Source organism: Astatotilapia calliptera, chromosome 7 (genome assembly GCF_964374335.1).
Source record: "Astatotilapia calliptera chromosome 7, fAstCal68.1, whole genome shotgun sequence".
In the NCBI taxonomy this organism is placed as follows: Eukaryota; Metazoa; Chordata; class Actinopteri; order Cichliformes; family Cichlidae; genus Astatotilapia; species Astatotilapia calliptera.
Window position 1 is genome coordinate 68,871,551 of NC_137428.1, and position 12,024 is coordinate 68,883,574.

General features: G+C 42.2%; 1 protein-coding gene across 4 annotated transcripts in view; it reads left to right on the forward strand.

The window, feature by feature from the left end:
• Positions 1-12,024, forward strand: part of cbfb (core-binding factor subunit beta) — a 28,865-nt gene that overhangs the window by 13,112 nt on the left and 3,729 nt on the right. For 2 of the 4 annotated variants that reach the window (XM_026176793.2, XM_026176792.2), the window contains exons 4-6: positions 8,674-8,790; positions 8,879-8,974; positions 10,092-10,153. In XM_026176793.2, coding sequence (XP_026032578.1) covers positions 8,674-8,790; positions 8,879-8,974; positions 10,092-10,121 — 243 coding nt within the window. In that variant the 3' untranslated portion in view covers positions 10,122-10,153. The remainder of the gene's footprint in view (positions 1-8,673; positions 8,791-8,878; positions 8,975-10,091; positions 10,154-12,024) is intronic. The other 2 variants (XM_026176790.2, XM_026176791.2) reach the window with 1 other exon arrangement.

The following is a 12,024-nucleotide window of genomic DNA, read 5'->3' on the forward strand; positions in this document are numbered from 1 at the left end:
TGTGTGAGTGTGTGTGTGTGTGTGTGTGTGTGTGTGTGTGTGTGTGTGTGAGTGTGTGTGCGTGTGTGCGTGTGAGTGTGTGTGTGTGAGTGTGTGTGTGTGTGTGAGTGTGTGTGTGTGAGTGTGTGTGTGTGTGTGTGAGTGTGTGTGTGTGTGTGTGAGTGTGTGTGTGTGTGTGTGAGTGTGTGTGTGTGTGTGTGAGTGTGTGTGAGTGTGTGAGTGAGTGTGTGTGTGTGCGTGTGAGTGTGTGAGTGAGTGTGTGTGTGTGCGTGTGTGTGTGAGTGTGTGTGTGTGTGTGTGAGTGTGTGTGTGTGTGTGAGTGTGTGTGAGTGTGAGTGTGTGTGAGTGTGTGTGAGTGTGTGTGTGTGTGTGTGTGAGTGTGTGTGAGTGTGTGTGAGTGTGTGTGTGTGTGTGTGTGTGTGTGTGTGTGAGTGTGTGTGTGAGTGTGTGTGTGTGTGTGTGTGTGTGTCGCGTGTTGTTTTGCAGTCTTTATAATTACAGGGTGGAAAGGCAGAAGAAGAGAGAGTGGTCATACAGTAGAAGAGTACCCTGCTATTATACTTCTGTTGCTTTAGCAGGTGTGTGTGTGTGTGTGTGTGTGTGTGTGTGTGTGTGTGTGTGTGTGTAGGACAGACAGAGCAGGCTGTATTCAGCAGGGGATTAGAAACAGAAGGCCAGTAACGTGCTTTATCTACACCTGCTGCTGTCACACCTGGCACACACACACACACACACACACACACACACACACACACACACAGGTCTATGACTTTAATCTTTGAGGTGAAAACACTTATCGCAGTTTAACAGTTAAAGGCATGACAGTCAACCTGTACTTTATATGTAACATCATTACTGTCAGCTCTGAGTTTGAGCCTTTTCATAAGCACTGAGTTAGTCATTCATTTGCTTTACATTTTCCTCCATGTTTGAGCCAAAAGTGACCATATTTGGACATGAGGGTGGACTGTGCTAAGCTAGCTCTAGCTAGCTCAGAAAGTACACGTGAGCACATCACACAGTTTCCAGTTATTGCTATTAAAGGTTCATTCGCAGAGAAAAACTGCAGCACTCAGTTTTTACACAGGTTGTTAACAGTTAACCACACAGCAGCTGTATTATGTGTTATATTATTACATTAAAAGAGGTCTTAAAAAACACAAGACGCTTAGCTGAAACCAAGAACACAGCTAGAGGTCACAGCCAACTGCGTAAGCACCAGCCTCATTCGAAGTGGTCAAGCTCTTAATCACACATACTTTTAAGCCTTCGAAGCCTTTAAAGCAGGGGTGGGGAACTCCAGGCCTCGACGGCCGGTGTCCTGCAGGTTTTAGATGTGTCCTGATAAAATGGGTAAATGACCTCCTCAACATGTCCTGAAGTTCTCCAGAGGCCTGGTAATGAACTAATCATGTGATTCAGGTGTGTTGACCCAGGGTGCGATCTGAAACCTGCAGGACGAGGCCTGGAGTTCCCCACCCCTGCTTTAAAGTAAACCCCACAGAGTTGTCATGGAGCTGCAAGCTGGCTTTTTGTACCAGGCTGTAAGTTTGTCGATTTCTTTGTTAAAGTTGGAGGTCTTTAGGGACTGACTCAAGCATGAATCCAAGGACCTGCAGTTTTTGGCACGTCTGTGTAAAATGGTGTAGTTTTACACCTCTGGAGACGGGAAATTGGTTTTAAATCGTTTTGTAGTTAGAATCGATTTTAATGTTATTGCATGCATAACATGGCTGCAGGATCAGTCTGTGTGACTGTAACCATGAAGGTGAGCACAGCTGTTGTAGCGCTTTATGGTATTTTCCTTTGCATCATTATTAGCATAATGATTCTGAGTATATTTCAGTGGATTAACCATTTCTGTCTGGTTTCATTGACTGATCACTATGGTTTCAAAACGACCTACATCAGCGATATCACAGCGTGTTCATGTTGATAACCAGAGATGGGCAGTAGCGTTACTGTAATCCCATTACTTTTTTCAAGTAACGAGTAAAGTAAGGGATTACTATTGCAAAAACGGTAATTAGATTACCGTTACTTTCCCGTAGGAACGCTGCGTTACTGCGTTACTGAACCGTGATTTTTTGCGAGAGTGTCTCATGACAGTGACGTAAGCGAGTGCGCCGTTCGTGACAACAGCTGTGTGCAGATCAACAATGGATCATATATCGAGTGCGGGAGAGAGTATGAGCGTGCAGCGTTTACAGCGTGGAAGTACTGACCTTACTTTGAGTTTGATTCCATAAAAAGTGACAAAAACATTAGTGTCCGCTGTGCGTGGGAAGAAAACTTCTTTTTACAGCAAAAAAACCCCTAAACTTCCAAACAAGCACCGAGTAGCTACGACGTAATGGGAAACTCACAGAGAAACTCGCGGATTCTTCCACTGACCGCAGCACACCTGCACCAGGGTAAACCTCCGCCTGCTTTACAGGTGAAAATAGAGCAACAGGACCGCTGAGTCTTTGACTTTATTTATTTTCTGCTGTGTTTTACTTGCATCTATTTGAAAGACTGAGTGTAAACACAAAAAATATTTTATTTGATGAGCTGGAATGTGCAGAAAATAGGTTTAAATGTTAAACTAATTTCTTCCAGTCAGAGAATGGTGCATATAATAAAATGTTTGCTTGATGCATAAAGTTAAAAGATTAAAACTAATAAAACAAGTTTTAAAAAGAGACTTTTCCATCTGATTACATTTTGTATGATGGATTATGTAGAAAAAGTAGAATTGGGCTGAAAGATCTATCACTTTATCACCTACTCAGGTTGTAAATCGTGTTTTTAAAAAGTAACTAAGTAACTAATTACTTTTGAAAATCAGTAATCAGTAAAGTAACTGGATTACTTTTTGGGGGAGGTAATCAGTAATTAGTTACTGATTACTTTTTTCAAGTAACTTGACCAACACTGTTGATAACTATTGAGCTTCGATCCATCGATCTTTAGACTAAAATCCTAAATCTATATCTATATCACTAAAGCACTTCTGGATGGATGCAAACTGCATTTCGTTGCCCTGTACCTGTGCATGTGCAATGACAATAAAGTTGAATTCTATTCTATTCTATCCTAAACTCTTTCCAAACGTCTCCCTCAGCTTCTCTGCTTTAACTTCCAGAGATGAGAAAACGAGGTCTGCTGGCTGTGAAAAGGCCGTCGTGTGTGCTGTGGATGAATCAGGAATGATTCATGTGATGTGCACTTTATTATCCTCGCAGCTGTCCTGAGACTGTTTTACAAAATCCCTCCATTCTTCAGAGCAGTCCGCGGTCCTGTATCATACGAGGCGATCACATGGGTGATGAGATAAAAGGAGCGAACGGGGAAAGCAGGCAGAAAAGAAAGCATCTGGCTGCTGACTCAGACGCACACAAGGGCACGTGTTTATTGTGTGAATAACACACACACAGATTTCCACATAGTCACTACAGATTGTCTTTAATCTAAATCACACACACACACACACACACACACACACGCTGGTGTTTGAGTGACTCTTTGTAATCGACACATTCAACCCCCCAGACACTGATGTTACATTCTTCTGGATAATAACATAATTACTGCACTAAATCAGTCGGTGCCTCCAGCTTAGACAGTAGACACACACACACACACACACACACACACACACACACACACACACACTCACACACACACACACACACACACACACACACACACGCCTGAAAGCAAAAAAGTTATGCGCTGAATTGTGGCGGAGGAATTAAAGAAGGCACGTTTTTGTGTTACTCGAATGTGTTTGCGTGTGCATTGACATGTGTAGGAGAGACGCACTGCCACAACTCAAAGGGCTGAAACACAGATACCCATTGTGATCACACACACTTTGTGGGCACTGGTCTGTGTGTGTGTGCGCGCTGTAGTGGGTTGTTGTGCTGACTAGATGGTTGGCATCAGGCTGAATGAAGGGCAGTATGCCAACACATCTCCCTCCATCTGCGTCACGCAATGTCTGCCAACATATACTCTGCCTTTCTCTTTGTTACACACACACACACACACACACACACAATCTCAAAAGCACTTACAATAACCGGCGGCTCGGTGGATGTGTTAGCATGTGATACGTCTTTGCTTGGCTCAGTTTTTTCTGACAAAGTGGAAGAAAATACGATAATTAGATTTCTATTCTTTACACAAATGCAAATATTCACAGAAGAAATATAATTCACACTCATTCACAAACGAACTGGTTGTTCCTGTCACGTACAATCCTCATCAGCGGTCAATAACACATGAGGAGAATTAGTTTAAACCAGTCAGAGTAACATGTCACAGTGAGCAGAGATGATCCACAAACACACCTGTGAAGGTCACAACAGGTCAGTCAGGATATTTCACCAGCCATCCAATCACTGAGGCTACGTTCACACTGCAGGCGAAAGCGCATCAAATCCGACTTTTCTGACCCTCTGCGACCATCTGTCCGATCATGGTGTGACAGTGTGAACGGCACAAATCTGATATTTTCAAAGCCGATCTGGGTCACTTTGGTATGTGGTCCTGAATCCGATACATATCTGATGTTTCAGAAAGCGACTGCTGTTTGATGGTCATGTCGCATTAAATCCGTCTTTTATGTCACTGACACAAGACAGACGCCATTATCAGCGCCGGAGAAGACATCGCGAACGCTTCCTGGCCATCCAGCGTAGATGTCAGTGAAACTGTTGGGAAGACAACGTGAACATTTTATTTGTTGTGTATAATCTGCAGAGTCTGACAGAAATCTGCAGCTAGAAGCAGCGCTCCTCTCTTAAACAGCAATAAGGATCATTATTAGGTTATTTACATTATTATGTAAATATTATTATGTAAATTATTATGTAAACTGTCATTTACATTATTATGTAAATAACAAAATAATTTAAAGCAAAAAATTGGGAAACGTAAAGTCCGAAGTCTTTATATTAAAGGGCCATCATTCAAGCAATGCTGTTTGCTCTGGGTCTAAACAGAGCGCGTTTGCTGTCGCATTTTAGTTGTAGTGTGAACAAGCACACAAAAAAATCGGATTTGATCAAAAAATCGGAATTGAGCATTAAGACCTGCAGAGTGAACGCAGCCTAAGTGACCTCTTCGTGTCCATCATCAATCTAAGCTGTGTGAAGTACCAAGAGACAGACGAGAGCGAGCATGATGTCAACGTATGAGTGTGACAATGTTAGCCTCACTCATACGTCTGCATTTCTATGGATGGATAAGAAGCAGTACAAAAAAGATGCTGATTGTGACTCTATAATATCATCAGGAGAACCCCACCAAAGACCAACGCACACACGTGCACTCACACACTGGTTTAAAATAAGTCGTAATTACTTAGCAAGAACCACACGACACTGCACCTATTCAACCAAACGTTAAAAGCAATTTACAAAAACGGAAAGAAGACAAAATATTCACTTAAGAAATAAATATATATATATTCAGTGCAATGCTGCGAGATTCCTGTGTTGAGGATTTAATGTTAGAGTCCAAAGAGAAATCGATCTGATCGGAGAAAAAGACAAAAGAAGCATTTTGACCTCAATGGAAATAAATCCAACACATCTCAGATTGTCACAGGCTCCACTGGAGACTCGCTGGTATAAAATCTAACATTCGAATAATGAAAATGATGAATCATTTTACAACTACAGCTTTTACAGGCATCACAGCACAGATTTGCCTTTGCATTACAGCTCACAGAGATGATCCTATCAAAGAGATAGTACGATTTGAAAGGCCATGGACTCAAAATAGTGAATGATTTCTCTCACAAAATGCCCAAACTCCAAGTAAAAGAACAAAATCGAGCCAAGGAAACTGTTTTTCATGCTTAACATCACTTAATAGAAGTCTGTATGCACGCTCAGCCCTTTAACACAGAAACAGCAGCGGCGCCCTGGTAAATGCACGGTTATGGGAAACCATGTGAAATATATTTAACCTCAGTAAACTTCACGTGTGATGACGAAGCACATAGGCACATGTGGTTTTAGAGTCTGTTTGTTCTTACAAGTGAAAACGTGAAGTTTGCTTCAAATGTTGTTGTGAGGAAGACTCACAGTGGATGGTCGCACTTTATAAAGTATGTGTAACTCTTACCAGTTAAATCAGTACATACATAGTCTCTGAGACCAAGAATAAGGCAACGCTTCACTGAGTGGTTCGCATTTCCACTGGATTTCACTCTGCTTGTTTTTCATATTCACTGCAGTGTGTGAGTTCTCCTGTCTTCACGTGTGTGTCTCAGTAAATGGATGTGGGGGTTGACATGGTTCTCTCTCAAAAGGAAGTCTGTGGTCAGGCCGTTTCTACATATTTTCCCCTCTCACACACACACACACACACACACACACACACACACACACACACACACACACACACACACACACACACACAGACACACACACACACACACACACACACACAGACACACACACACACACACACACACACACAGACACACACACACACACAGACACACACACACACACGTGCGTTTTCCCTGTCAAGCTAAATGAAGCTTTCTTTTAAAAGCAATATGCAGCCCCACAGATGTGGAAGCCATTCCTCTTGCTCTCTCTTGCTTTCACACACACACACACACACACACACACACACACACACACACACACACACACACACACACACACACAGAAAAACATTCACTCGAATAAACACAAAAACCCACAGTCTCTTGGGGTGCGGTCTCCCCTGCAACCCCGGTGCAGTGTGGGTAGCTGTCGTAAAAGAGGTCCTGTGAGAGAGCGTCCAAAAATAGCCTGAGTAAAAATGCAGGACCATAAAGCTCACCCAGTGTCACTCAGAGAAATCCAGTCATCTGTGTGTCTGTGGATGTGTTTAAGTTTTGTTCATTCATACCAAAATACTTATTGATGTTGATAAAAATAGCCCCTCACAGCTTCCCACCCTGACAAATACACTCTCTGCATCTGTCAGAGGTGCTGCTTCATTGGGTTACAGACATCAGAGTAAAGAAAAGGACAAAGGCTGAGTGTCCTGCATCGTACATTATGAACTCTTTTGGCTGAAATAATTTCTTAAATCTTGTGAAATTCATTGTTTAGTCTGACTGTGTTTTAACTAACTGACTGTTTTTGGCTGCTTCTTCGGGGTTTTGCCTCAGTTCAGGGCGCTGCAAACAAGCTGATACTGATTTATTAGATATGGGTTTTTATTGATCTCTGAGGGCCTTTCTCAGGAGCACAAAGACTGGTAGAATGAGCCCAGTATGTTTTTGAGGAAGGGAGAAATGTGATCAAATATAAGCGTTTTTAAGGCATATTGAGGCAGAGGTATCTTTGGCCACAGCAGGCAGCTACACCCTGAATATGCTGCCTGCCCAGCAAGTCAAACAAAGTTAGACTAGACAGGAAATAAAGTGTAGCGTTTGAGCTATTGGTGTCGTGTGTTTTCTATTCCTCAAGTATTTTGATGGAACCCAAAAAAACTCTAATTATTTTTTTATGTATTGCCAAATACTGAGAAGTAGTTCAGTTTGCAGCTACTTGAACAGCAAATCCAAACAGAGAAATAGTTTTGTGATCCTACAGATGCGAACGTGGTCTAAACTCAGTTCGTGCATACATGCAGACTGTGGCATACGCACCCTGACCACAGCCTGATCCTCTCCCAACGCACTGTGCTGCTCAGCAAACAAGGGAGAGACGAGGGCTCATGAAATATAAGTGAGCGCTTCTAGTCCCTTTATTATCACAGCTATTTCACCTCTCTCACTGACGGAAAGACAAAACAGAGACAAAACAAGGTCAAAGAAGAGTGACGTGGACAGTCTACTATCGATCGGCTAATGTTGTTCCGTTTCTCTTTCTGACTTAACTGAAAACACGTGACATTTGAGGCAAGATTACATTTATTTTCAATGAATAATGAAAGGGATGAAAGCTGTGCAGTCTAATGTCTGAATGAGACCATTAAAGAAGCCGCAGACCTTTTCCAGAGGCTTTGAAATTCAAATGCCTCTAAAAACGAACACAAAGAAGATGTTTTTGATATGCGACACTCACGTTTGATCATTTTAGCTACACTGTATCAAAGGAGTGAAAGCATCACTCACACAAACATTCGTGTACATTCAACGACCTCGACCAGTCGCACGTGCACACATCTGTAATTGCAAGTGTGTGCGTGTGTGTGTCATTTAATAGTCCGACACTCAGAGTCTCTGGAGAGGCCTTGACGTACTTTGTGGTTTTTCTGTTTCACAGACGATGGAGCAGGAGGGGTCAGTGGCAGGAAGGCGTCCACGTCCCAAACTCGGAGCTTTAACAGCCGATAGATTCTGATTTAAAGCCGTCATTTCGAATGAACTCGTGTTCACATGAAGCTGCTGCTCCACCCCAGGGCCAAAGCACAATCCGTGCACGCCCAGTGTTTCTGTCGTGAGGAGCAGATAACACATCTTTGTGTGATTCTTACAGAAAGAACTGATGTACTTTTAATATGACTGACTGCCATCTGCCTTAACAGCTTAGATGTAACTGTGATTACATGAGAGGAGTTTGAACAACACCATAAGCGCCGCAAATACTTAACCAATGTCACAACACATATTGGTTGCTATTTAAAATGGCAAATGTGGACATTAATGTGGTTCTCGCGCTGTCCTTGCAGGTCTATTTAAAGGCCCCTATGATCTTGAACGGTGTGTGTGTGATCTGGAAAGGCTGGATCGACCTACAAAGGCTGGATGGGATGGGATATCTGGAATACGATGATGAAAGGGCACAGGTATCACCAGTTCTGCTTTTTACTCAAATGTCTTTTCCTCGTCAGGAAACCAACTACGATCTTTCTTTGTTGTCGTTTGTGCTCGCAGCACGAGGACGCTCTGGCTCAGGCCGCGTTCGAAGAGGCTCGACGCAGGACGAGAGACTTTGAGGACAGAGAGCGATCGCACAGAGAGGATCTAGAGGTGAGAGACGAGGGATCGCCGACTATTTATGTTGACTATTTATCTCAAATTTCTACTTTATCTTGAAATCTTTCTCAGTCTTGCAAAGCCGGTCCCAAATGATTCTGTTGTGGTGAACAAAACAAAAAAACCTCTCATATATGTAAAGGTTGGAAACGTGACTCGTGCAGTAGTGTTTCATGCTGGGCCTCTCAGTGATGGCTATAGTAGCTGTAAAGCAGTACAGTGAACACAAACTGCAGCTCTGGAGGTCGCAACAAAGCTTGACGTGTAATTATTTTTTACGGTGCATTTTAGTGTGAAAAAGAGAATTAAATGGCAAAAAGGCTCCTGCTCTTTTTGCCCTCTAACATATTTATGTCACAGACTGGCTTTGCAGGACTGGACAGAGCAAACAGCATCACCAACACAGCTTGCTTGTAGTGCAGTTTCTTGTTTGCAACTCTGAAAATAAATTGGCTCACTGAAAATGATTTTGATCCTCTGCTGAATTTTCTCACAGATGCTTTCAGACGCTGAAAGTAGAAAAGTATCAAAGTGAATTAAAAGTAGAAATGTATCAAGAGTGTAATATATATCTGCAGCATCAAATTTGTAGTATCGCTTTCCTTGCTTAGTGCTTGGGGTTGTGTGATGTGTGCTTGTGTTCTGTAGTTTGTTTTTAATTATTATTCTTTTTCTTTAAAGATTATTTCTGTAGTTTGAACCGTAGGTTTAGTGCATGATCAGTTTGGCGGTAATTCTAATCTGATAATTGATCTGACTTGATATTCATGAACTATTGAATGACTACAGTTTTGTCAGGTTTCCCAAAAGCCTCAGAAGGGAAAGTAGTTTGCTCATTCTGTGCATTCCTTTGAGAAGTTTAATTGATGCAAACTTGGCAAAACAAGGTGATGTGTTCATTTTAGTAGTTCAAATGTGACCTTTGAACTGCACGTAGATGCTATAAACTGATTTCTAAACTGAGATTCTGTAGGTTTGAAATTTGAAAGTGTCCCAAATGCATTTCATTGCTTGAGACAAACTCACTTTCCCAGCAAGGCTTTGGGGAGATCAGTGGCATCCTTCCTAAGCTGACGCCCTCCGAATGAACCCCAAATTGTTTATTTTTTAGGACCCTGTGGTTTCTAAAATCTGGGACTGATGACACACAGACAGCCAGCAGAAAAGAACAGGGTCTGTGTCCTTCATTTCTCACCATCTATCACACTGTCATGCACTAAACCACCTCGTGTGTGTGTGTGCATGTGTGTGTGTGTGTGTGTGTGTGTGTGTGTGTGTGTGTGTCCAGAGTTTCATTTGTGTATCTGCATTCTTGTTTTTGTCCATTAATGTCTGTGTGTGTCTCTCAGCACCTGCAGCATTTTCTATGTTTTTATTTCCACACCGTGTGTGTGTGTGTGTGTGTGTGTGTGTGTGTGTGTGTGTGTGTGTGTTCATGACTGTGCATGCTCTGCAATGAATTTTATTCCTATAATTTTACTGTGTTTGTTTAATGCTTGAATGGTGTGAGAGACTCGGTGAGCACAATGTGATGTTTCATAGCTAGTTTGCAAAAGGAGACACACAGCCGACTCAGGCACAGCTTTGTGGCACATGGTCCTGCAGAAATGAAAGAAAAGAGAGGCTGAATGTCATCGTGTGAAACAGAAAGAAAGATTTGATCCAGGTTGCCTTTTATGTGACTGAGCTCATGTGGCTTCCCCGAGGCTGCGGCAGAAAAAGGAAACCTTGTGTCTCTCACTAAATCAGTAGAAGCACCATCACTAGCTTCTTTAACACAATGTATAAACGTGTTGTTTCCATATTTAAAATGATTTTGGACACATCGGCAATCAGAGGATGGAAACTGTTCCACTGTGCAGTAAAGTAACCGCACGTGAAGGTCGTGTTACTAAAACGCATGTTTGAGATGGAGCACATGAGCACATTGTTGCTATCCTTATCAGTATATATGAATCATAACGTATAAAGCTTAGCTTCATACATATGGAGATCAAAATAATATAAATCAATAATAAAATGATAATAGCTCACGTGATTTTATATCAAAGAAAAAATGTGCACTGACCCTGAGGAAGAGTCATGGCTGTCTAAAAGCAACGGCCCCACAGATGATTTTACATTTCAATTCTTGTTTCATACCAAAAGAATCAGAGTTTGTAGAGTTGCTAGAAACAGCAGCCACAGCGGATCGCGCTATGAGCTTTTTGTTGTTTTCTCTGGGTGTGCCTGACGAGTGTTGCTGAATAGCTGCACAGATTCAGCCTCTGCATTTCTGTGGTCTGAACTCCACCTCTCCATCTGTCTCTCTTTCTCTGTAACTCTCTGTGTCTCGCTAGCTGGTGATCGAGTTATCTCTGTGTCCTGTCTGAGCTTCAAAGGCAAAGTTAATTTCTTCTTCTCTCCGACAGAAGAGAAAGAAAAAAATGAGCTGAGGCAAAATTCTCGTTTCTTTCCTCTTTTTCAAAATAGAAAGGGGAGGGAAATTTGATTGTTTCACCTGTACTGGAAAACACACATGACGATAAGAAGATTAGGCCGATTAGTAGGTTAAGAAAATTATGTTGCTCCAACTTTGGGTTGAGAAGTTTTCAAATAGATCAGCAGCAAAACGTTGACGTCTTTTTTCTCCTGTGAATGCTGATTGAATATAAAAGACCAGTCATTTTGGCAGACACAACATTTTTCATCCAAACGCAGCGATATTCCAGTTACTCAAGGTCAAAGGGTGCCTGTCACAATGATGGATGTATAAGCAATAGATGCATTTTTAATACTGCATGCATACACACACGTGGTGTGTTTAGCTATCCCTGTGAGTGCTCGCCCTTTGCTGCTCCTGCACAAATAATATTATTTTACACATGCGCCGTCCAAACACTCAGTGCTGACTTCTGTTTGAGTGAATCGATCGGAGCTCTGAAACTTTGGATGTACTGGACACTCTAATTGAACAGTGGGAATCGGGATCCTGTGAAATCCTGACGCACGCTGATCCATCTCCCAGTCCGGTTACATTATGTGATAAAATGAGCTAATGTACA